This window comes from Rhineura floridana, chromosome 10 (assembly GCF_030035675.1).
Source record: "Rhineura floridana isolate rRhiFlo1 chromosome 10, rRhiFlo1.hap2, whole genome shotgun sequence".
Taxonomy (NCBI): Eukaryota; Metazoa; Chordata; class Lepidosauria; order Squamata; family Rhineuridae; genus Rhineura; species Rhineura floridana.
The window spans coordinates 53,807,991-53,834,768 of NC_084489.1; the positions used below are offsets into that span (position 1 = coordinate 53,807,991).

The 26,778-nt window shown below is 40.3% G+C and overlaps 1 protein-coding gene across 2 annotated transcripts in view; it reads right to left on the minus strand.

Moving 5' to 3' along the window:
• VPS50 (VPS50 subunit of EARP/GARPII complex) overlaps positions 1 to 26,778 on the minus strand; it is a 137,384-nt gene that overhangs the window by 44,159 nt on the left and 66,447 nt on the right. For both annotated transcript variants that reach the window (XM_061586630.1, XM_061586629.1), the window contains exons 17-21: positions 25,087 to 25,177; positions 22,808 to 22,984; positions 14,752 to 14,870; positions 10,968 to 11,074; positions 3,077 to 3,198 (exon numbers count right to left, since the gene is read on the minus strand). In XM_061586630.1, the coding sequence (XP_061442614.1) occupies positions 3,077 to 3,198; positions 10,968 to 11,074; positions 14,752 to 14,870; positions 22,808 to 22,984; positions 25,087 to 25,177 (616 nt within the window). The remainder of the gene's footprint in view (positions 1 to 3,076; positions 3,199 to 10,967; positions 11,075 to 14,751; positions 14,871 to 22,807; positions 22,985 to 25,086; positions 25,178 to 26,778) is intronic.

Below are 26,778 nucleotides of genomic sequence, written 5' to 3' on the forward strand. Positions count from 1 at the left end.
AACATCAGGTATCCAAGAGTGTGGATGAATTAATATATAACCTATATTACCTTTGTGGGAGATCATCTAGTCCAGCCCCCTGTTCAGTGCAGGATCTACAATGCTGAATGAAATTAGAGCATCCCTGACAGATGGCCATCCAGTATCTCCTGAAATGTCTCAGGAAAAGAAGAGTTCACCACTTCCCAAGCCATCTGTTCCACTATTGAACAGCTCTTAAATTAGGAAGCTTCTCTTAACCTCTAGCCAAAACCTGTTTCTCTGCAATTGCCACCAATTGGTTCAAGTCCTGCCCTCTGCCTGTCAGCATGAAGGCAAGTGCACATTCTGGATCACGTTGAGAACTACTTGCAAGGCCGCTCTAAGGATTCAATTAATTTCTATGGTTGAACTTGCTCTCAGAACTTCATAATAGTAGTGTAATGCCATCAGTCAAGAGCACTTTATAGTTGTTCACTTACAAACTCCATGCTGTTACAGTTTTATTAACAACATGGGGTTCCAATATTGAATTATGAAGACAAATCACATTCACCACTTCAAAAATCTCTTCTGTGAGAGTTCTCATGGTAGATCTCAGTTTTTTCAATGATCTACAGAAGGAATGGGAAACTTGTGAACCTCTAGATGTTGTTGGGCTGTATCTCCCATTATCCCTCACCATTTGCCATGCTGGCTGGAGGTGATGGGAGCTGGAGTTCAACAACATCTAGAGGACCTGTTGCAGACCAAAAGCAAAAGGCCAGGAAAGTCAAGACTGACTGTAGCTACACTACACAGAAAATTTTGTCTTTTATGAAAACAGAAGATTTTTTTTCCTTTTCTTATGGAGAAATAGTTTAAAATGTATCAATTAAAAGAAAGATATAATATAAAATGTAATTCTAAGCACAATGCATGTCCTCCCTCCACCCACTACTCTTCTTTCCATAGGATAAGTTTGAATCTGATTATTATTGCTTAATTGCTGCTTAGTTGATTTGAAACCTTGGGATAAACATGATGGGTAACTTCAATGTTACTCATATTCAGAGCAGATGAATGAAATAATGAAATAAATGGAATGGATAAATGAAAGTCCTTGCATGCAGAAAGTCTCTGGTTCAATCCCAGCATCTCCAAGTAGGCTGGAAATGCCTGTGTCTGAAATTTTGGACAGCCGCCACCAGTCAGTGTGGCTGATGCTGCATTAGAGCAATGGTTTAGTTCAGTGTACCACTGCTTCCTATGAGTAGTAGGATGGAATTTCAAATTATTTGTTGATGAGAGAGAATGCATCCTGGAAGTGGCAGTTTTTTGGCTTGTCTGCTCATACTGTAATAGCGATTCAGTGGTGAGTTTGGTCAATTTTTTTACTTATGGGTGTTACTGCTTGTGACCCAACAAGCCTAACACATCTCACCAGCCATTTATTCTGGCTTGCAAGATGCTTGGCAGCATGCACACAGTCCAAGACAGGCAAGCTTATTCAGCCCCAATGGGCCACCATGCATGGCTGCATTCCGCGTGTCAGAAGTTGTGCAAACCTATTCTAATCAATGAAGATTTCTGGTCTAAAGCACATACCAAATGAGTATTTAAAAAATAGGCAACACTGTTTTTAAATCTTCAGAGATGGTAGAATAGCACATCGCCTTCACTAGAGGCTGAATTAAAATCCATAGACCCTTTTTTGTAAGTTGTATGTTTCCCAAGAAAGCTGTCCTTAAAAAAGCCAAACAATAAGTCACACTACAGTAGGAAGCACAATGCATAAATAATTCAACTGCTGTGCATTTACCTGCCTAGCACTGTGTTGTTCTCTGCTAGATGTGGAAAGTATAGAACTGGGTAAAAGCTTTAAAATGCAAACAGGAGGGGCAAACAAAAGTGAAACAAAGAATAGCAGAAATAGCCAATAAAAATCAAGTCAGTTTTAAAATATTTGCTGTCCATCTCTGTAAAGCAACCAAATCTCTAGCCAAAAAGAACAGCCCAAAACAACTTGGAACCATGTGTGGGTCTGTCATTCAAATAAATGACTAATTTAGGATCCTGTCCTGCTAAAGCTCAATGGGCATTTGATTCCAGCATTTTCATTGGTTCTGTGATTCCTGCAACATGAAAAATATTGCTCATTTGTTTGTACTGATGTCCTGAACATACCTTTACGTTATACATAAAAAATATGTAGAATGTGTGAAAGGCATCAAGCTAGTGAAAGCATCAAACTAGTGAAAGGCGTCTTCAGTTTCTAAGGGAGGCATGGGCACCTCCCTGTATTCCTCGCCTGGCGTTATCATGACAGGGCCAAGAGACCTGGCAGTGACCCATCACTCCTCAGTATCCACCTCTACAATTTGGCTCATGTTCTAGGGGCCAGAGTTAAAATCAAAATCTCTAGGTTGGATTCCACTGCTAGTCCTACTCAGAGTAGACCCATTAAGGTTAATGACATGACTTCAATACATTCATTTCAACAGGTCTACTCCAAGTAAGATTAGCATTGGATACAACCCTATGTTAAGCTGCACTTACTGTACGTCATATTTATTTCCATGAGATCTAATCGCAGCTTGCTCAGCCTCGAGTCCAACCCTTCTTTATTTGAAATCCTCTGCAGTGAGCTTCTATAACAGCATTTTCACTGGCCAACATGGCCAACCAGCTTCCTCTTTTTGGTTTGCAGGAGCAGAAGGTTGCATAGGGTTTTTTTTGCTGTTGTTCTCTTGATCTAGGAAGGCTCATTATGACATATTGTGACAGCCCCCAAGTTAAAGGAATACCAGATTTAATTAGCTGAACAAAATGGATTATTCTAGTGTAGCTTCCATCTTCTCTCCTTCAATACCACCAACTAGAAACTCATTTTCCTCTTAATCCTTGCTTCCCCATCACAACATTCCCTTTTCTATGGCATCTTGAAAGACAAGATAAACATGAACCCTCCTATGGACCTTGTAATAATTATACTTCAAGAGCAACTTGCGATCCCAGCTATTAATGCTCCTCTACTCTGTTCCCTTCACCATACACGCACACAGAGAGAGAGAGAGAGAGAGAGAGAGATTGAGATTAAACGGCAATAGTTACTTACTGTGTCATTTCGGCCAAAAAATGTATATATTGCATACATATAGTAGTCAAAAAGCTGGGACATGAAGTGGATCACATCAAATGCAATTGGCTTCAAGATGTTCATCATCTGCATGTATTTGCCTTTGAAGAAAGGAAAAACAACCCACAAAAAGTTCAACTTTCCAAGCCAAATCTGTACGCAGACATTGATGTCAAACCAGCTTTGATACCTACTCATTATTTAAAATCTTGAATATTACAGACCAGTGAAATGCCCATAGTGATGATTGGCAAGATGATTGTGAATGGATGCTAGGTAACTGAATGGCTGTCTGTGCACGTCATGGAAACACATTATACTACCCATGGCTGGGCCACTTGGTGTCAGGCTTTGTCCATCCTGCAATGTTGCCCCCAAATAAATATTTTCCCCCTGTTGAGCCGAACAGCAGCCATTTACTAACATAACAGAAAGCAACAGGCACCATAGTCTAGGAGCTAAACCTTATCTCTTCATGTCCCTAGCTATCAAACATTCAAGTTTGTCCCCGGCTTCTTCACTTCACTCTGAGTTCTGATTCTTGGTGACATTCAAAGTGTGATGAAATGCTGGAAACTGGCAGAGATAGAACAGTTGAAACCTGCAGCAAAATGTGCTCCCTGTTCAGCATCCCAGCCCCACAGCCATCAGTCAGCATCCTGTAGTCATAGAGCACCCTCACTGCGCTGTCTTTGTGTTCCTCCATTTAGGTTTTATTTTATTGGTCTGTGAACACAATAAACCACTTGACTTGACTTAGGCTTTATTTCTAAGAGATTTTTGGGTACTTCTGCAAAGTACAAAAGCCTGCTAATACCTCTTGTGCATGGATGGTGCCTTGGCAATCATAGCCTGAACTTTGGAAATAGAGGGAATAATAATCAGCCTTGGGAAATCAGAACCCTGAAAGGCTAAACATACTGAACATACAGCCAGTTTATGGGAAAACCTATCATACCACCACTTTTAGCCTCATGAAAAATCTCAGCAATCATCATACATTGCTCTAGCACATAAGGTATACAGTCTCTTCCTAATGTAAACTATTCTAAGGGCAGAAACATCCAAAAACAGTGAGGAACAAAGGAACAAACATTAAGCATCTAAATTAAAACTATTGGCCAACAGGTAAAATAACTGCTTTTAGGGATTTAAGACACAAAAAGATGTGCAAGACTACTAACAAAGAGACACTGAAATGTCCTAATGATTCTAAGCTTCATTTATATATGTCCCTTCGAGCCCAGGGTGGCAAACAAAAGCACTAAAAACACTTTAACACATCATAAAAACAGACTTTAAAATACATTAAAACAAAACATCTTTAAAAACATTTTTAAAAAGCTTTAAAACATCTTTTTTTTAAAAAAAGTTTAAAAACATATTAAAAAGCAATTCCAACATAGACACAGACTACATATAGAGTACATGTATCCTTCTATAAACCCACTATGAGTCTAACTGTCTGTAGCAGAACACATACCCAGAGAAAAACAAAAAGCATCCTGGTCAAAGAAGGGGATGTAGCTGAGTTACCTACATCACTGGGCAATAAAACCAGTCTAGAACTTTGAATCCCCCTTCAGACCTCTGTCTACACATGGGAAGGTCTGAAGTGGAGCTCACATATGTGGGGACATTGGCACATGTGTGACCTGCTCCTTCCCCTCAGGCAATTGCCCGAAATGCTTGAACAGGACATATTTGTCAAGATAACGATGCTGTAGGGACTATTACCAAGAAAGGATGCAAGAGGGAATTAAAACTTTCATATTGCTTTCAATGGTTCTTTAAAATACGATTCCCATTGATAAATATTACAGCACATCTGTTTTCCTCTATATTTTGCCCAAAAAATTTTGATGGGGGGAGGGAGAGGGGGGGAGGGAGAGAGAGAGAGGGAGAGAGAGGGAGGCTGGCACAGAATGGAAAAACAAAGCCATACATGTTTATGATATATCTAGTAGTTTTACACATTAGCTGGGTTCACACATAATGCTAAGCCAAAGCGTGTGGTTCCTTTATAACCATAATGGGAATGAGCTGCATCCACTCAGGAGCTACATGAGTCTTTGCTTAGCATGTTGTTTGAACCAATGCTCATGGTTTGCTTCTCCCAAACTATGACCAGAAAGCCCAAAAGAAACTGTGGCTTTCTGGTCATTATTTGTTTGGGAGAAAAGAAGCATGAGCTCTAGTTTGGACATCACACTAAGCCAAAGCTTACATTGCTCCTGGCTGGAACAAATTGTGGCTTTGCATAATGGATAGCTTGGAGTAAGACACAAACCACAAGCAATGGCTCAGGCGTCTGGGTAAGCCAAGGCTCCTGGTTTGTTGCTCTCTGATAGACAAAGAAAGTAATAAAATGGGAGTGCTCCAACTGCATGCACTAGCACACAGTTCATGCAACTTATGGTTTAAACAAATCACACACCTTGGTTTAACATTATGTGCAAAAGCAGCTGATAGGTCAAAGCACTGAATGAATGAAGAAATGTGAGTTGCATGGTGACGGAATTCCTGCATCTCTTCAGCAAACGTCCTCTAACACATTATCTTGAAAGCAAGAAAAGAAGGAGCATGACTCACTTGAACTTCCAAGTGATATGTGAAGCTCTGCTTATGGCCACACACATTTTAAACACTCTGTTTATTCTTCAGACTTCATTAATGAAATCAAAGATCCTTATTATGTGTTTTCTCTGAAGCTAGAACATTATCCTGTACTTCTAACTAATGCAATTCTTCTCTGTCCACAGTAATTCAAACTATTAAGAAACCTACAGACAGAACAAAAACTGCTCTACGACAGTTCTGCAAGCATGGATTTTCCAAACATCTCTTCAAAAGGCACATACCTAACAAAAAGGCATTAGGATAGGACTTAAAAGACTGTGGGCAAGACAAGCACTCTTCCCTAAATCTTGTCCCTGTAAAATCAGATGCTCTTGGCACTGTACATAAAATAAAACAATAAAAACAAGTCCCTGCCCCAAAAGGCATAACAATCTAAATAAAATAAAACAAGGACAACAAAGGAATGGAGGGGAACAAATCAGGATGAAGCGAGGACTTCAAATACGCGTACTCTAGGCATTCAAACTGTAGAGAATTTTTAAAACTTAACCTGAAATTCCAAATACTTTGGGGAAAAGGAAGGTTTTTAAATAACATAAAAACTCAAATTGACGAAGCAGTCCGCAAGTGTTCTGGAAGACAATTCCAGGATTACGGAGCAGCAAGAGAAAACAGACCAAGTCGAGCTACAGAGCAAAGAACCCTGGGATGGGTAAGAAGCACAAAGTTTGTGGAGCGGAGATCTCAAGCAGGACTATAATGAGAACTGAGAGACAAGGAGGAGCCAAATCACATAAAGCTTTAAAAGTCAAAACAAAAAGCTTGTACTGAATCCTGAAATAAATAGGAAGCCAGTGAAGGGACTCCAAAAGTATGAGAAAGAAATTGAGGCAACGTGAACTAACAAGCTTGCTCTAGGACATTCGAAACTTGCTCTAGGACATTGCCGCTGCCTCCAGGAAAATTCACAACAGCACAAGCAGCTAAGCTTTTTTCCTCCCTGTTCTGGGATAAGTAGAAGGGAAGGTCATTATGAGCAAAGCTTTCAGTGAAAGCAGACGTGAACAAAGATGCAGTCGGTCACATGTTTTCTCAACAAATTCTATGCCATTGGCACATATTTCTTCTACTATCTAGATTCTAAACAAGTGTTCTAAGACTTCCAGGTAAAACTGTGTGGGGCAAGTTGCTTTTTAATTTTTAAAAGTCTGAATTTTGTTACGTTTTAGCTTTATCATATAATATGCCCAGTGCTTACAGGTTCATCTAAAATGATTTCATTACATTTTCTCAATAATACTGAAGTGGGTTTACGTGATGATGGGTAATTCTTACATAATATGAAGTGCTGCAGTTATTATCACAGTTAAACTTTCCAGGGTATGCTGGTTCATTCCAAGATATCTTTTCCAGCACATGCAAGCTGTAACCATCAAAGGGGAAAAAAGGTAGCTCACATTAAGCTTATCTCAAATGGATTATGAAGGAGTCATTTGACTCCTGACTGAGGAGATAACAGAGAAATATTTTTGCTTTATATTTTGAGTTGAGAAATTAAGCAGCAGAACACATAATAAACCATATAGTATCTTAGAAGTGTTATTCAGGATGTTTGTAAACCTATAATATAATTTCAAGAAAAATCACATCAGCCCATACATGATGAAAGGCAACATTCTACAGGGCAAAATTCCCAACATTTTAAGTCTGTGCTCACTGCCTTTTTAATGTGTCTTTAGGATATCCATGCTTTTTCTTTTTACATTCTTTCAGCTAGAAGTATCTTTTCTTGGAGTTGGATAATGCGTAGAAAGCCAAGCTTACCAATTTCTCACCGTTATCTGCTTCAACAGATTATTGGAAGGATATAGAACCCAATACAAAGAGTACAAAACTTTTTGTGCAATGGAAAGCACAATGGGCATGCCAATTAATAATTTCCAAATACAGAACAGGAAAAGCTACATGCAACCCCACCCACCCCTTTCACAACTCTGATGGAGCAAAATATTTGATGTTAGGCTTAATTTCAATAAATACCTTTTGCATTCTTTACTGTCATGACTGCAGTCCAAAGAGCCTCTTCAGGCATACAGATGGGCTCTTGTGTACGTGCTGGTGTGACTGCTTTTGTTCTTCTCAGTTACACCACCTACTCATCACTACAGTCACACCCCCACCTTCCATTTAAAGCAGTATCATACCACTTTAAACAGTCATGGTTTCCCTCAAAGAATTCTGGGAACGATTGCTGGTTAAGGGTGCTGAGACCTCTATTCCCCTTCACAGAGCTACAACTCCCAGAGTGGTTTAACCAGGGATGGATTTACATACAAGCTAAACAGGCTGCAGCTTAGGGCCTCACATTACAAGGGGCCTCGCGTAAGAACGAACTAACGAAAGAACGAACGAAAGGTTTACAACATGATTTTGCAAGTATTAAATCGCGTAAAATGTTTTGAATGTGCTAATTACATCTAATTTATATATTATAACCTTATATTATATTGTTTAATTGTGTTATGTGTTTGACAAACCCCTAAATAAAGAATGTGCACACACATATATAACTTGCATTTTAATACCTACATTACACGACTATCAAATTCCGTTTAATTGTACAGCCCGTATTTTGGGTTTAAATTTTTTATTATTTGTTGAAGAGGGAAGTGCCTCACTCATGTTATAGCTTAGGGCCACAAGAAGTTTAAATCCGGCCCTGGGTTAACCATCAATCCCTCTTCTCAGATACATCATCAGCCCCACCCAGCAGGACCAACAGTCAGAAAGGATGGGAGTTACATTCCAGCAACGTTTGGAGGGCAACAGGTTCCCCCTCCCTGTTCTAGACAGAAGTGTGGGGGCCAAAGTTACATTTTGCCACACAAACTGACCCTATTGTGAGTGGTTAAGGTTCCATCATAAAAGTAAGAACCCTCTAGCAGAGAAGTAAGGAAAGTAAAAACAATAAGAAAACTAAGAACAGTCTAGCAAGTAGGGGCTTCCCAGGATTGGCAGCAATGCACTCAGCCACTAAATTACAAATATATTGCTTGTCCAATGGTGGCTTTGTCGTAGTGGACAGAACTTCTGTTCACTGAAGTCAAGGGCACCCAATCTTGCTGATCCTCCAACCTTCTGCAGCCCTCCATACCATACCCATTCTGTTCTGGAGGGTTCAACAACCCTCAGAAGCATCTTGGAGAGCAGGAAAGTGCTGAAGCAGGTGGGAGGGAGATCTGTGAAAATCACGTGCCTCAGCTTGCTGAAGCAGAAGTGCTTTCTGCTATGACAAAGCCACCATTGCATGTATCACAGTCATGTTGCAAAGAGAAACAAAACAACACTGCCTCTATTTTTTTACCAATTGAAAACTTTTTTTTCTTAAGAGTGAAACTGTGAGCAAACCTTTCACTGTGTTTGATTAAAACATGGTATGGACTCTGGGAGCCAGGTAAAATTACCTTAGCATTCAGAAGTGGCTTGAGTACCAAGAGTTGACTGTTCTCTCCAGATTCCCTAAACACAAATTAGCAAACTAGAATCTGGCACAATTCTCTGTCCCATAACTGCCAGCCTAGCTGAGGATAGCCTTTACAGAAGTTATTAAGGAAGAAAATAAATGAAAACCAAAGAATCAGGGGTTGAGGCACAGATGTCTTCTTACGTGTCTGGCTTGTAACTAACAAACAACATAATTTCTGCCAAGTTCATCAAAATTTTGTAAAAGACCAAAGTGCCTAGTTGGATTTATAGATGGTGATTCTGCATATTCTTCAAACAAACAGATGCGTCAACAGACTTATTAGTTCAGAGAAAGAGATTGTGCATTTGGCCAAGAACTATTGGGCAATATTTATTAACTTATTACTGCAGCATCCCAGAAGACCTCACAGTGCAACAGCTTATGCCGTTAGGTCAAGCTCACAAATGCAATGTTTTCCAAGTCTAATGAAGTTTCAGGTAAGAGTTTTGGGAGAACAGGATTACTGGCAAGGATGCATACAAATGAGGTTCCACACAATACAATTACATGCTCTCATGTCCATCAGATGAAAATCAATTTGCCTGTGTTACAGATTAAGCTAATGACTTCATGTGATAACTTTTTAAAAAAAGCATTATAAAAGGCAATAAAAAGCCCCCGAACACTGAAGGGCGTTCTGCTACATTAGTTGCACTAAAAGCTCAATCATGGGCACACATGTTTGTTCAGTACTGGGGCAACTCAAGTATCCTCCAAGGTCTGCCTCTTACATCTTAGTTTAGATTTAAGTAGTGGGCATAAGGTTGTATTCAATAATGGGTCTACTCTGAGTAGAACTAGCACTGACTACCACGCACTGTAACCTAATTTCACCATGTTTAACACATTGCTGCCTTTAAAAAAAAAATGTCCATAATCAAAAGGACCATGAGGCATGTCCAGAAAGACTTGTGTTGTTATTGAGTGTTCTCATTTCTCCCCCACCCACCCACCCCATCAGCAGCTCCGAGTGGTGGAGTGAAGGCCACTCCTGCAGGACTCCTGGGGTTTGTTGGTAGTTTACCTAGCAGATATGAGTGCTGCATCTATACGGAGGAGAGTAAGAAGACATTTTGTGTGTGGATAGCACATCAAGAAGCCATTTGGACTAGGGCCTGCACATACTTCATAACTGCTGTCAATCTGCCTTACAACTCAATGATTAAAAAATAGTGACGCTGAAATGGCACAGAGGAATTGCTTGGAGTCACTATTCCTTATGACTTAGATTAAATAAAGTATGTTTGGTAGCTATGCACTTGAAAACAAAGGCACTCATTCTACATACAGTATTTCTTGTATTTCAAATATGCTATTATTTTCAATTTGCATGCCACTTTTTTTTAATTTGCAAAGTACTTTACAACTTTGGTTTGTTCATCTTTGAGATAACTCTAAAGGAGGAAACTCTGGTTTCTGTTTTATAGGTGTTTTATAGGTTTTATAGGTGTGACAGACAACTAAGAATACAGTTATAAGTATAGCAGCAGCCTCATACCTGGCATTGCTTCTGGAAATTCTAAGAAACTAAAATATTAATGAAGTTTCAAAACCAGTGATTAAAAATCTTTGCAACAACAACATGATAATAATTTCAGACAATAGTAATAATATGATAATAATTTCAGAACTATTCAAACAAGACAATATGAGGCTCCTGTTATAAAGTTTTTAAGGGTTTTAAAATCCAATCAATACCAAAAACAAAATAAACACACACACTGACACAACATGAAGGACATATTAAGCAATAGTTTCACTTACCAACAAGTCTTATTACATTCAGTGTAGTGTTGGTCAAAATGGGAGCATTCACCTTATTGAGGCAATAATCTGATCGCTTCCTGCTTCTTAGCGTTTCTCGAGAAATACTAGATAGAAAATATATTAGGTATAAGTGCACAGACATGTGCCACACTGATGAGGTGGAGGGGGATTCATGTTCCTCTTATATTTTGTTCAGGCCGGTAAACACAGTATACCACTGTCACACAAGTAAAAACAGATACATACCTAGCCCGATAACTGATATACAAAAGACTAGAGAATGAAACAACTGAGCTAAAAATGTTTTATTTATTTAAGCTCCCTCAGGGACCATGGCAAAGTGATTTTGCTTCAAGCACTTAGCTTTGAAGAAGATTATAGAAAAACTTCACCAAAATATATTATATGACATTGAAAAATGGAAATGGACTGCCTTCAAGTCAATGCCGACTTATAGCAACACTACAAATAGGGTTTTCATGGTAAGCAGTATTCAGAGGTGGTTTTACCATTGCCTTCCCCAAGTGGAAATTCAAAACTAAAGATGAAGCTTTCACCTGAAGTGATCTGAGCTTCCAGACAGTGTGTAAGTTCACAACTACATTGTTGTCAAAAGTTTTGCCTAGAAACAAGTTGCAGCTACCTGAAACCATTTGAAGTTAGCCTTCTATCCCAACCCGGCACTCTGTCTGCACAAACATTCTCTCAGTCGCTTCTGACTTGAATTTGCTTTTGTAGAATTAGCTTGCCTCAAACCATAAGAAAACTACAGCATGTGAACACCATCTGTGATGCCCTGTTCCCACAGCAAACAAAATAGTATCTTGTGGAATGGCTACACAGAATAGTCTGCCAGTAATATAGTAATGACAGACTTTAGAGCACAGGTGGGAAACCTTTTTCAGCCAGAGGGTCACATTCCCTCATGGGCAACCTTCCAGGCACCATATGCAAGTGCCGGTTGGTGCCAAAGGTGAAAGTGGGTAGAGCAACAGGTGTGTCTCTTCACTTTGCATAGTAGGCTACATTCCAGCCACTCAAAGGTCAGAGGTTTTTACATACGCCCACACCACATCTCTATCCCCCATCCTGACAAATGAGAACCATTACCATGGTTCAAGGACAAATTCCAGCCAGGAAAAAGCCCTGGAGGAGAATATAGAGCAGGTCTGTTGACAGCCACAGCCTGGGGCAGGGAGCATGGACTAGGAAGGGATCCTAAGGGCTTATAGAGAGGCCTGAAGGGCCAAATACAGGTCCCAGGCCTGAAGTTCCCCACCCCTGCCTGAAGAGGGAAATGCTTCGCTACTGTGCATACTGAATTTCAGACACCACACAAGGTCTTGCTTTTCACTGATAAAGCCTGGAACCAACATACCAAACTAGTTACCTGCTCAGTAGGTCTCATCACATCCTCTAACATTCAGCTTGAGTGCAATCTTGTTGAACTGTAACATACCTCAAAGGTGAACTGCAACAGCATGTCGGCTTCACCTTGATCAAGATCTATGGGAACCTCAGGAAGGGGGGCTGAATGTGACCTCCAGTCTTATCTGGCTCTCAAAACTCTCCCCAGGCCACACCACTCATTGGCCCTTCTTCACACCTAGAGTGCTTTTGCCTGACTAGAATGTGTCTTTGAACTCTGATAATGCCTCTTGCATGTCTGGATGGAGGATAGAGAGAGGTGTGGGAGAGTGTGTAGAAATTAGCCTAGTGTTAAAAAAAAAAGGTAACACTGACATTTGTTGCTCTGCCCATTTTTGCCTGTGGCTGTTGGAAAGTTGCCCAGAAGGGAATGTGGCCCTGAAGCTACAAGAAATCCTCATCCCTGATCTAGATGCTGAATAAAGCAAAAGCATCCTTCTGAATCTTTATACAATTTATATTTGGGCTGGGTATGAGTGACTGAAGAGGGCGGTGAGGCTTTGACTGGAATTAAAAAACAGTGTTGGGAGGGAAATAAAACATTAATATTATTTTTTAGAGAGACATAAAATATGACTCCTTCAGTCAGACCAGTGTCGCTTCCCAGTAGCCTCGGCACTCCACAACTGTTTATCTGTCTTATACAATGGGAATAAAATTCTCAGCTCCTAACCTTGGTAATTAAGTCATACTTAATTTCAATTTTGCTAGTTAACAAAAGGATGGGGGGAAAGGTCTCAGTCCAAGTGTTTGAAATGATTTCATTTCAGAAGGAACTTGTAGCATTTTAATTTCTCCATGGCAGAATGATTAAAGCTAAAAGGACCAAACAAAATTCTTGCTGTTTTTTTTCTGTTTGTTGTTTTACTATGAAGATCATGTGGAGGCAAAAACTGCTTTAACACCAAATCCTCCATTTACAAAGATTTCCTTTCTCATTCATGACTCTTCCAAAATTAGTAGACAAGTGGCTCCAAGCCTCTACAGATCTGTATTTTAAGAAACCAGGTGGAGTTATGCAGCTTCCATCCATTCTCTATCCTGAGGGATTGCCCATATGAACCTATATGAACCTTGCTGCTCTTTGAGATCATATGGTCAGATGTTCTGCTTCAGGTGCATCCCTACCTTCAGAAGCAAGGCCAGTCACAACCAGAGATTGGGTTTTTTCTGTGGTAGTGCCCCAGTTGTGGAATACTCTCTCTCTCACTCTCTCTCTCCCCCCCCCCCACACACACACCCCGCTCAACATCTACTCTACGGCTTTTGGGCACCACATTACAACACTTTTATCCATCTGTGCTTTCAGTGACTGGCTCGTCTCTTTTTTTTTTCTTGCCATTACTGCTGTTTCTATAACAGAGATTTTTTATTAGGAATTTATTTCACTTTTATTTTTTTAATAGACAGGTTTTACAATATTTTATCAATTAAAAAACTTCCAAGGTAGGTGACAAAAACCATGAAAAGTTACCTTCTTGAAGATTCTTCCGTGGAGTACAGCCATCTTTGATAGATTTATGTTGCGAAATATTTGGGAGAGAAGAAACTCTGTCCTTACTACTATTCTATGATTCTGTGGGTATGCTTTAACTTGGATTTCTGTATTGAGAGAGTGGTTGGACTCGATGGCCTTATAGGCCCCTTCCATCTCTACTATTCTATGATTCTATTACATCAAATAGTAGTTTTCAAACACTGTTCTGGGAAACATGGAGTTCCTCAGAGGATTGTTTTGTTTATTTATTTAGTTAATATGCTGCCATCTTCCCAAAAGCAGTTATCAATAGTTCCCTACTGAGAAGATCAGGAGTGACAGACAAGCTTTCCTTAAAGGTAGCTGCCCCACCCCTGCAAAGAGCTGCAGAAGCTTGTTTGATGTCTTCTAGAGTACATACTAAGGTTATACAGGTACAGTGTTAGCACCTAATAAACTTGGGCAACTCTGTTTAAACAAAGGGTGGCTAACCTTTTGGCCTTCAGATGTTACTGGACTCCAGCTCGCCAATGACTGGTCCTGCTGGCTGGGGCTGGCGGGAGTTGGAGTTCAACAACATCTGGAGCCTCACAGGTTACTCACCCTTAAGAGTGGATAAATTAGACAGCATCCTAGAACACGACTTCAGAATCCTCTGCACTAAACAGTGTTCCATACCAGATACCTGTGGCATGGACATGCATGTTCCTCAATAGAAAACTGATGTGGAAAGGGTTCCTTAAAGGTAGATATTCTGAAAAATGCTGCACTCTGCCTTTTGAAGGCTACAGATGAGTTGACAGTAGATATATTTACCCTTCAGCATGTCATGAAAAACAAAATCCTTGTAAAATGAAAAACATGGGCTCAAGGTACCTTTTTACTGGGGCATCTCCAGTCTGTTCATCAACAAAGTCTCTTTTCAGTTCTTCAGGAACATCACTGTCACTGTCATATTCTTGATAGGCACTCTTTTCCTGCTCATCCGATTCATACTGTCAAAATAAGTTACAAGTGCTTTCAGCTCCTTCATAATACCCAGAGCAATGTGGTCTAAAGTTAAGATACTGTTTATGTCATACCTCCCATGGTGAATGACAGATAGCCTGCTCACCAGGCAAAAATATGTAGACTAGTCAGCATAATTTTTTAACAAATATTGATGCTGTTCCATGGGGTACAGCATCAATATAAAATTCAGACACACACCCACATATATTCATTCAGTGTATGTTCAGACTGAGATAAGCAAAGTTATCATCAAGTGTTATAAAGAAAAATGCTGAATACTGCACCTCTTAGGGAAGAGACACAATGCAATTAAAACTCTGATCTGAACAAAATATACTGAAAATGGCAATAAATTGAAAACCACCATAATTTAAATACTAAGGCTAAGTGCCTCCAAAGAAATTAATGCTACATGTAAGATTAATAAAACCAATTAATAATATTTTCAGATCTAATGACTGTCCAATGAAATTTAAGGAAAATATTATAGAATTCATTTTTTCAGTTTTCTAATTTGCTCCTCACAGAATGTTCTGTATTGCAAGGGTTATAGAGAAGCAAAAAAAAAAAAAAAGCCCAGCACAAATTCATTTTCATGTCAGACTAAGAATTCAGAGTTGCAAATTGCTGGAGTCTGGGGATATACCCGAGCAGGCAGCAGCCAAAACGAGACAAAACAGCGAACCTTGCAGAACCACATCTGTTAGCCTTCATAATAAAGAGAACACAACCCAGGTTTACCATAGGCAATCCAAAACAGAAAAACAGTACTACAACTTACAGAAAGTCATAGCCAATTACTAGTACGTGCAATCATTTTGCCCCCTAGTGGTTGGTTCTGAAAATGGTCCAACTATCAGAAAATTAACACACAATAGGTTGCTTTTAGGAAGAGGCAAACTGTAGCAACAGAGAGAAAATCCTTGACAGTGACCATGAATTTCAGCATTAATTTCAGCAGGAGTCATACAAGCAAAAAACAATCCAACACTAAGGGATTTGCTTGACAAACGTCTCATTTGTCCATCAGCTATCAACTGCTTTGGACAAGACACATATATAACTCAGAGAGGATTCCAAAGAGGTAGCATTGTCAGTCTATAACAGCAAACACAGCTATGAAAGCCTAACAAAAGCCACCTTAAAGCCTAACAAAGTTAGTATGGCATAAGCTTCCATGGATCAGAGCCCACTTTATCAGGTGCCTGAAGTGATCAACTGTGAATAGGCACACAAATCCTAAGTAGAATGAAGGCGAGGAAATGTGTTTTTCTTTCAGACAGTGAGTCCAGGTTAAGCATCGCAAAAGAGGGCAACAGGTGTGTGCAGAGCACAAGTGAAGAAACTAATCCAATAAATGCAAGTTCCAATAGGTGTGGATATGACCCATTTCCTTCTGATTCATGGTCGCTAGTGATGAAGAGGTATAGCAAAAAATCAGTAGCATCAGGCATACACCTAAAACAGAAACAAGTTCCTTCTGTAGTGAACTAGCCATTCCTGGGATTTGTTGAGACGAAAATCCATAGTGCCAATTTTTTTTTGGTTGTTATCATCATCATCAGAATTTATTACCCGCCCTTCACCCAAAGGTCCCAGGTCGGGTTACAACCATTTAAAAACATATAATTAAAAAAAGTGAAAAACAACCCAAACAGCATCACAGAAAAAAAGGTGGGTCCTAAAAATATACTTCTCTAGTGTCGAAGGCCAGGGTAAAGAGGTGCATCTTCAGCATTCGCCAAATGTTGTACATTGAAGTTGCCAGACACACCTTGGTGGGGAGTTCCACAGCTTGGAGGCTGCCACTGAGAATGCCCTGTCCTGGTCCACTTCCCCCAAACTTACGAGGGTGGCAGAACTACCAAAAAAGCCCTCTCTACTGATCTGAACACTTGAAAGGGTCTGTAGGGAAGAAGGCGGTCTTTCAGATAGGGTTTTAAATACTAATGTGAGCACCTTGAACTGGGCCCAGAAACAAACTGGCAACCAATGCAACTGTTTAAAAGAGGAGTTATATGAGTTCTAAAGAGAACCCCCACCAGTAATCTGGCTGTTGCATTTTGGACCAGCTGAAGTTTCTGAGTCATCTTCAAGGGCAGCCCCATATAGAGTGCATTGCAATAATCCAGTCTGGAAATTATCAGAGCATGGAGCACTGTGGCCAAGTCATCTCTGTCCAAAAGGGGCTGAAGCTGGCGAGCTGGCGGAAGCTGGAAAAAGGTACTCCTAGCCACCGAAGCCACCTGAATCTCCAGTGACAACGTTGGATCAAGGTGTGCCCCCAGGCTGTGGACCTGCTCCTTCAAGGAAAGAGCAACCCCATCCAGAACAGGCCATCTTCCCACCTCCCGGACATGAGAACTCTGGACACATAACACCTCTTGTCTTTCCGGGATTTAGCCTGAATTTATTAGGCCACATCCAGACCATCACTGCCTCGAAGCATCGGTTCAACACCTCAGCTGCCTCTCCTGATTCAGACGGAATAGAGAGGAACAACTATCTGCATATTGATGGCACCTCACTCCAAATCTCCTGATGACAACTTCCAGTGGCTTCATATAAATGTTAAATAGCATGGGGGACAAAATGGAACCCTGTGGAACACTACAGGATAATTCCCACAATGCTGAACAGTAGCCTCACAAGCAAATTGTTAGCAAATTCCAATACAGCAGCTTCATGATGGGAGTCTTCCTTTGACTTTTTTTTGCTGGAACATGGTTAACTTTTACTATCTTGGTAAGCTGAAGTGCACTTTGAGCATTACTATTTTTGAATGTCTGATTTGCACCCATTTATCTCTTGCATTGAGAGCCAGTGTGGTATAGTGGTTACAGTGTTGGACTAAGACCTGGGAGACCAGGGTTCGAATCCCCACACAGCCATGAAGCTCACTAGGTGACCTTGGGCCAGTCGCTGCCTCTCAGCCTCAGAGGAAGGCAATAGTAAAACCACATCTGAATACTGCTTACCAAGAAAACCCTATTCATAGGGTCACCCATAAGTCGGAATCGACTTGAAGGCAGTCCATTTCTTGCATTGCTGGCAGATAATCGTGTGTATTATGTTAGAATATATGGAAACAAACAAGCACTTGGGATAGTTGATGTGATTTGGTCCCATGATAATTTGATGCAAGGAGATAATGAATTTCCACTGGGGCTTGCATCTACATTAGTTGGCCTTTTGTTGCTGGTGAACAACGGCTTCAAATGGGGGAGCAGTTGACTGCAAACAAGGACCACCTTATCACCAGAGGCCTGTGAATGAGAAGGATCACTGAATCACAGAACAATAGAGTTGAAGGGGCCTATAAGGCCAACCCCCTGCTCAATGCAGGAATCCAAATTAAAGCATACCTAACAGGTGGCTGTCCAGCTGCCTCTTGAATGCCTCCAGTGTTGGAGAGCCCACCACCTTCGTAGGTAATTGGTTCCATTATCATGCTGGTCTAATAGTTAGGATGTTTTTCCTGATGTTCAGTCGAAATCTGGCTTCCTGCAACTTGAGCCCATTCTTCTGTGTCCTGCGTTCTGGGACGATCAAGAAGAGATCCTGGCTCTCCTCTGTGTGACAACCATTCAAGTACTTGAAGACTGCTATCATATCTTCCCTGAGTCTTCTCTTCTCAAGGCTAAACATGCCCAGTTCTTTCAGTCTCTCCTCATACTTTGTTTCCATTCCCCTAATCATCCTCGTTACCCTCCTCTGAATCTGTTCCAGTTTGTCTGCATCCTCCTTAAAGAACTGGGCACAGTGCTCAAGACGAGGCCTAACCAGTCCTGAATAGGGGGGAACTAGTACTTCATGCGATTTGGAAACTATACTTCTGTTAATGCAGCCTAAAACAGCATTTGCCTTTTTTGAAGCCACAATGCACTGTTGGCTCATATTCAGCTTGTGATCCACAACTATTCCAAGATTCTTCTCTCATGCAGTATTGCTGAGCCAAGTATCCCCCATCTTATAACTTTGCATATGGTTTCTTTGTCCTAGGTGTAGAATTTTGCACTTGTTCCTGTTAAATTTCATTCTGTTGTTTTCAGCCCAATGCTCCAGTCTATCAAGATCACTTTGAAGTTTGTTTCTGTCTTCCAGGGTACTAGCTATCTCTCCCAATTTTGTGTCATCTGCAAATTTGATAAGTATTCTCCACACCTCCACATCCAAGTCATTAATAAAAATGTTGAAGAGCACTGCACCCAGGACTGAGCCCTGCAGTACCCCCACTCATTACCTCCCCCAGTTTGAAAAGGAGCCACTGATAAGCACTCTTTGAGTACAATTCTGTAGCCAATTGTGGATCCACCTAATAGTTGCTCCATCCAGCCCACATTTAGCTAGCTTGCTAATGACAATATCACGGGGCACTTCGTCAAAGCTTTGCTGAAGTCGAGATGTATTATGGCCACAGCATTCTCACAGTCTACCAGGAAGGTTACCTGATCAAAAAATGAGATGCGATTAGTCTGGCAGGGTTTGTCCTGGATAAAGCCATGTTGGCTTTTAGAAATCACTGCATTGTTTTCAAGGTGCTTACAGACTGATCAGTTTATAATCTGCTCCAGAATTTTCCCAGGGATCAATGTCAGACTGACTGGTCTGTAGTTCCCAGGTTCCTCCTTTCTCAAGATAGGGACAACTTTAGCCCTCCATTCATCCAACATCAGCCATTCTCTATGATTTCGCAAAGATAATAGACAGTGGTTCCAAGAGTTCTTTAGCCAGTTCCTTCAATACTGTACAATGCAGTTCATCAGGCCCTGCAGATTTGAACTCATTAAAAGTGATTAGGTATTCCTTGACCATTTGTCTATTAGTTTCAAGTTGCAATCCTGCACCTTTAACTTCACGTTTGCCAGGAGGGTCATAGACCCTTTTTTGGGAGAAGACTGAGCCAAAGTAGGAATCGAGCACTTCTGCCTTTTCTTTGTCATCTGTTATCATTTCGCCATTCTCATTGATAATATCTTTGGGGGGGGGGGCTGTAGAACCTTGATGGAGAGGTTTCAGCTGAGAGACATAGATGACAACAAGTGGCATTTGTTACTTTTTCTGTTGGGCTTGTCCTTTAATGGGCAACTCCTTGGAACCCATATGTTCTTGTGCTTAGTTCCCCAGATGAGTACTGTAGATTTTGAAACACAGGATACATTTTAAAGGAGTAGTAGCAATTTTTATGGATTTTAGCTGCCTATCAAAAATTGAATAAAATTTTAAACATATCCTCAAGAATAAAGGTGGCTAATTAATGGCTCTCCAGATGTTGTTGGGCTACAGCTCCCATCATCCCTGATTGTTGGCCATTCTGGTTCGGGTTGATGGAAGTCCATCTAGAGGTCCACTGGTTAGCCACTTCTGCTCAAAAAACATACGTGTCAAACAAATCTGTTATCCTTAACATGTTTTATCCAGGAAGTCAGAGACTGAAGACCATTTTTCTAAGTGTGCTTCTTATTCCAATATTACCAACAGGAAATTTCCTGTTGATGTGGGCTCTTTTGGCAGGAAGGGCAGGATATACATGCAAAAAATAGTATAAAGTAAAGAACTCAACAAACTGCTCGATGGTCCAGTAGAAATGCTTGATAAAAATGCTGCTAGACACTCTCTCCTACTTTTAAGAACCACATTATCACCTTGGGCTTTGAAGGACATTGGGGGGGTGACAGAACAGCAGGAAGTGGCACTGGGAACATGTGATGAATCCATTGAACATGGCTATAGCTCATTTTCACGCCTACCCTGTGGCAGTAATGGCAGTGAAGAGAGTGCTTTTCATTACATCACTGGGTCCTCCAGTTGCCAGGAAAACTTTGTACACTGTTGTCCCCAGGGTAGTCTGTGTCCTGCAGTGATCAATTTGGGAAACACATTTATTCTGACTTAGAGGCAATATTAATTACAGATAGGGTTCTTGATGCTACTGTGGTTCTCTCTTGCAACATTTGCTTGGATACCTTCCTATTCTGTCAGTCTGAGGATATGGAAGGCCTAACACTTTCCTCCTGGCTAATTAGAACGGCTAGAGGGGGGTTGGCCTGATGGATACAAGAAGAAGACGACAGGCTCTTCAGTCTTGAAAGAGACTGTAGAGAGGCTGCTTCCGGGAAAAAACCCCAAATCTTTTTAAACTACTAGTTTCAATATCTACCATCCAGTCTCAAATGCGAATGGCATATTTGAGACGAGCTGGTAGATACAGTAGTGGCCCCAGGAATTCTACGGAGACACTACTGTCTGGATCTTTATCAGTCTTATTTCAGACTTGGTTTCCAGATGCCTTGATTATTCTGGTGGATGGACTCTTACAGGAGATGGACAAGGACAGTTCATTCTCCTGCTTAAGAAGAGCCCTGCTGAATCAGACCAAAGGCCCATCTAGTTAGCATCCTGTACTCATAGTGGCCAACCAGATGCCCATGGAAGCCCACAAGCAGAACCTGAACACAACAGCAGTGGAGGTAAAACATAGCCATCATGGCGAGTGCCGTTGATAGTCATAGTTGTTGTTGTTATGTGCCTTCAAGTCAATTATGACTTACGGTGACCCTATGAATCAGTGACCTCCAAGAGCATCTGTCATGAACCACTCTGTTCAGATCTTGTAAGTTCATGTTTGTGGCTTCCTTTATGGAATCAATCCATCTCTTGTTTGGCCTTCCTCTTTTTATACTCCCTTCTGTTTTTCCCAGCATTATTTTCTTTTCCAGTGAATCAGGTCTTCTCATGATGTGTCCAAAGTATGATAACCTCAGTTTCATCATTTTAGCTTCTAGTGACAGTTCTGGTTTAATTTGTTCTAACACCCAATTATTTGTCTTTTTCGCAGTCCATGGTGTCCGCAAAGCGCTCCTCCAACACCACATTTCAAATGAGTTGATTTTTCTCTTATCCGCTTTTTTCACTGTCCAACTCACACATCCATACATAGAGATTGGCAATACCATGGTCTGAATGATCCTGACTTCAGTGTTCAGTGATACATCTTTGCATTTGAGGACCTTTTCTAGTTCTCTCATAGCTGCCCTCTCCAGTCCTAGCCTTCTTCTGATTTCTTGACTATTGCCTCCATTTTCGTTAATGACTGTGCTGAGGTATAATCCTTGACAAGTTCAATGTCCTCATTGTCAACTTTAAAGTTACATAAATCTTCTGTTGTCATTACTTTAGACTTCTTGAAGTTCAGCTGTAGTCCTTTTATGCTTTCCTCTTTACCCTCCATTAATGTAATCTAATTTAATTTAATTAATCTTCTTTTAAAATTGGTGGGACTACCCTCTTGTGGGACCAAATCCCATTGTTTAACTACACACCGTGTGAAGAAATGCTCTCTTTCCCCTGTCGTATTTCAACACTGGATGTTCCCAAGTTCTAGTATTACGAGAGTGGGAGAAAAATGTCTCTGTATCCACTTTTTCCACACAGTGCATAATTGTATACACCTCTATCAAGTCTCCGCTTTTTTGCCTTTTCTTTAAAGTAAAAATCCCCAAATAATATAACCTTTCCTCATAGGGGAGTTGCTCCCTCCCCTTGATCATTTTGACTGCCCTTTTTCTGAACCTTTTCCAGCTCTTTCTTGGAGATGTTCAATAATACCTTGTCCACTGTATCCTTCTGGACAATCTTGCCAATATGGGTTCAGCTATTTCATCACCCCAGCCTCTCTCATAAATCAGGGTGTCAACTGGGCCCTTACAAGTGGCAGACAGTGTCTAGGAGCAATTGTGCCAACTTACCCAGGATGCTTTTCCTCATTGCTAAGGTTAATCAGGATTTCTGCTGGACCACCAAGCATGTCAGCAGGAAATTTCCTGTTGGTATTATTAGTTTGCCATTTCCCTTTTAAAGATTAACTGATTAAAAATACTGTATCCCACATATACTACAGGTTATCAAAGTGTTTCCTTACCCCATTAGAAGCCAGCACATCTTCAGTCTCATCATCCTTGTTGTTGGCTTGGATTTCAAAGGGGTTTCCTCCATTACAATACTGCTCAAACAGAGTTATGGTTCTTTCTGTCTCTGAAGCAGGCTGCTTACTTGGTGACACAGAAGGGGAACGTGACTGTGCCATGAACTTAAATTCCTATTAATACAAAACAGAAGGTAATTTATAGACTTTGTCATGCAATCTAAATATTGATCCATGCAATTAAGCAGCAGCTTCTGGACAAGTATGACAATGTTTGTCTTTCAGCTAAAATGGCTTTCATTCTTACATTTTGGTGTGTGTGTGTTTTAGGCTGCCAATGCAACGGTTAAGTTGATGCTTGTATAATTTTACCACATTTGTCCAATTGCTTCAGACAAAACACACCCTGCAGCTTGGAAATGAAAGTCAGCACTGACTAAGGTCATTAGTGAAGTATTGTGATAAATTAAGTGACCAGAGATTTTAAAAAGTAAACTATGAACATCTGCATACATGTGCATTTACAACTGCTTAAAAATATATTAATATAAAACGGCTGCCAAAAATGATTTTTTAACAAGTTCTTTATCATATCATCTGGTTTTATTACTATCTTGAATATTGGAAATAACATGGGATTCACGGATGCAAAACAAAGGCCCGGTTTGGACATCACACAAAACCATAGTTTAGTGTAACAAGAATGAGTTGCTGCAAGCTCGGAACCATGCTACCTCTCATCCTTCAGTGTGACTGAAAGGTGAAGTCTGGAAGCTTTTGTTTCTGGTTTAGTTGAATCACAGCTTGTCACATCATCCAAACTGGACAAACTATGGTTTATCTTAACTATGATTTGTTTTAAACAGGCCAACATCAAAATATTCGTTAAGAAGCTGGCTTGTTTAAACAAGCCATACTTAACACTTGCCATAGTTTATGGTTTAGATAACATACTAAACTGTGCTTAACTTAAATCAGCAGTGAAATCTTCTAGTCTTCCTCACAGCCACATCAAAGGAGGAAGGGGGAATAGTATAAGGCTTGCCACAGCTCATTTGTATCATGCTAAACTATTGTTTGGCATGATGTCCCAAGACAGCCAAAGGTTTGGATCTAATTAACAAAAAGAGCACTATTCCCAAAATATTTTGCCCTCAAGTTCACACAGTGCTATAAACAGGTAGGTTCCATAACAGTTCTCATGCTCCATTTGTGCAAGAGAATGCACACAAGCTGTGGTGCAAGTAGAACATCATCTTTGGATTTTTTTGCCTCTCTCATGCAGTGTTATATCATAAAATGCAAAATAGTTCATCAGTAAGTGAAAGACAACTTGCACATGTGCAAAGGCTCCTCTAAATAAAACCCAAGAGGAGTTTTTTTAATTTGGTCCTTCCTATTTGTAATGTTTTAAACTCTACAAAAGTATACCACCAAGCTCAGGAAAACAATTTTTTAAACATCCAGCCTGGGGGGGGGTATCGCTTAGCTCCCTTGTGTGCCAGATTTGGTGCTATAATTCTGGTCTCCACAGTTCCTCAAAATATCTGAAACAAAGAAGTATGGTTTAATGTCACTTTACTAACCAGATGAAAATATAGTTTAAGATGCAGATTAGTAAACCAGCATTAAACCACAGTTCACTATTCTAGATGCAACAGGAAAATGTGGTTTAAAGAAACCAGAATTGCAGTGGTGAAACCAGCACACAAGGAAGGCACATGAAGGCCAAATGCTAATTCCCAGCATACTAAATCACAGTTTGAGAAGCTGGAAGCATAACATCTGAAACAGCCCACTGTCTTCAAGTCAGCTCTGACTGAATCCATGCAATTGATTTCACTAAGCCCAGAATCACAAGATAAAGGAAGAACACAACAGTCACTGCACAATCAGGACAAGTGAACAGTTAGGCTATTTAATAATACATCTACTTGTTACCAACCCATCATAAACAAAAACACTTGATTTTAGTTAAATGGTAGACTGGCTTACATTTATTACAAAAACTGTATGATTTTTTAAATTACATATAATCAGGAGAAAAATCATGTAGAAACTAATGTGCAGTACAAAAATCCAGTATAGCAAAATCTGTAGGATACTTTAGACATTGCCACCATATTGTTTTGCTTCTTTTGCAGAATACAATCACAGTAAAGATACAGTGAAAGTCAAGATGGAGGCAGACACATCAATAGTCTTGAGCACAGCAGCTTTAACCAGATATGCCAAGAATTCATCCCATTCCTGCCTTTAATATGGTTGGGACTTACATGAAGCTGTAATATACTGAAACTTGATTTTACAGGACAAAGCTCCCACGTCTCATTCTCTAAGAACATTCGCAGTTCTTCAAGGCGGGTTCTAAAACAAACAGTTTAGGGTCAGCAAAAGCAAAAGGTGTAACAAGCTATTAAGAAATGAAGAATCTAGCTGCATTTCCATTTAAGCACATTCTGCTATATTATAATGATAATCTATCAACGATCTGATCACATCTCCACTCTACTACATGGTTCTCCAAAATGGATCTGCTTCAGACACATAGGATCAAAGTGTGAAGGCAAATACAAGTGAGAGGTTTGTGAAGGAAGTGGGTTCCTATCCATGTTGCTATGCAGCTTGGTGACACTATGTGGGTAGAAATCAACACCAATGAGAGACAGAAGACCTGAACATGCCTTCACAGGCCTGGTGATGTGCACTACAAGGTAGAGTGATTGGCAGAGGAGTACTGTAGATCCTCTACAAAATAAAGGCTAAATAACTGAAATCCAAATTGCTGCCTTTAGAAGGTGTTTATTCTCAAGTATGTGTGTCACTCCAGATATCTGTTCACTTGGCAAGCTGTTTATCTGTATTGTCCTGATAACTGATAATCTGGGAAGCAGGGAACAATAAGGTTCTCATTGCCTACTTAGAAAGATATTGCCCTGTCAAAAGGTTATATGCATACTATGGTTAATTAAAATGTGATAAGTGGATATTAGTATTCACTGGTCATTTTCATATGTAACAATAAACCATGGTTTAATGCTATGTGAACGAGCCTCCACAGGTCTGAGCCAAGTGCTGGGCCTGTCTTCACCTCCTCTTCCAGGAGGATGACTTCCGTCAAGTTTAGGTTTTTTTCAAAGTATTTCAGCTTCGAATTATGTACAAACTGGGCGTTGTGGTTTCATAACAGATAATAGCAGTTAAACAAGCCAGCTTCATAACTCATGGTATGAAGTCGGCTCATTTAGCAACCAGCCATTGCTTGCTTTGAAACAAAAATCCACACTTTGTATGTCACAATCCCCAGTTCACGCATAATGCTAAGCCAAAGATTCTTTGAAAGCAAAACCAATCCAAGCAGAAGTCCTCCTCCCCACTGCACAGGAGGGGAAGAAGGGAATACATGAGCCCAGTGCCTCACTCAAGACTCATGCAGGCTCGTCCACATAGCGCTAAACCATATTTTAATGTTGCTTAAAAACCTAGCCACTCTCCTACAACCCCATATTAAAAGTCACAGTTCCATGTATGTCCTTTGTTTAATGTTAAAGCATAAATGCCCAAGTTGTCAATTACCAGAAGCCCTAACTTTAAAAATCTTTTTTATCTCAACAGTCATGCCAAGAATTAAAGAAAAATGGGGGTGAGGAGGGAGAGAACTGGCAGCAATGAAGTGTTCTCAACAAGCACACAACAAAGCTTTAAAAAACTATAGCCTTCAGTCTGAACAAGAAACATTAACAATCTGTACTTTCCAGGCGATCTATAAAACATTACCGAAGTGCAATTGCATAAACATCACTAATATGTTCATCACTGTTAGCATATTGCAAGGAGAAATGTGTTCTGACTTACTGATGTTCTATTTACTTAACTAAAGATAGATTTTTGGTGCAAAATTTTTAAAATGTGTGACATAATTTCACGTCTCTTTTACAGGGACTATGGAAACTGTTAATTGATCATCA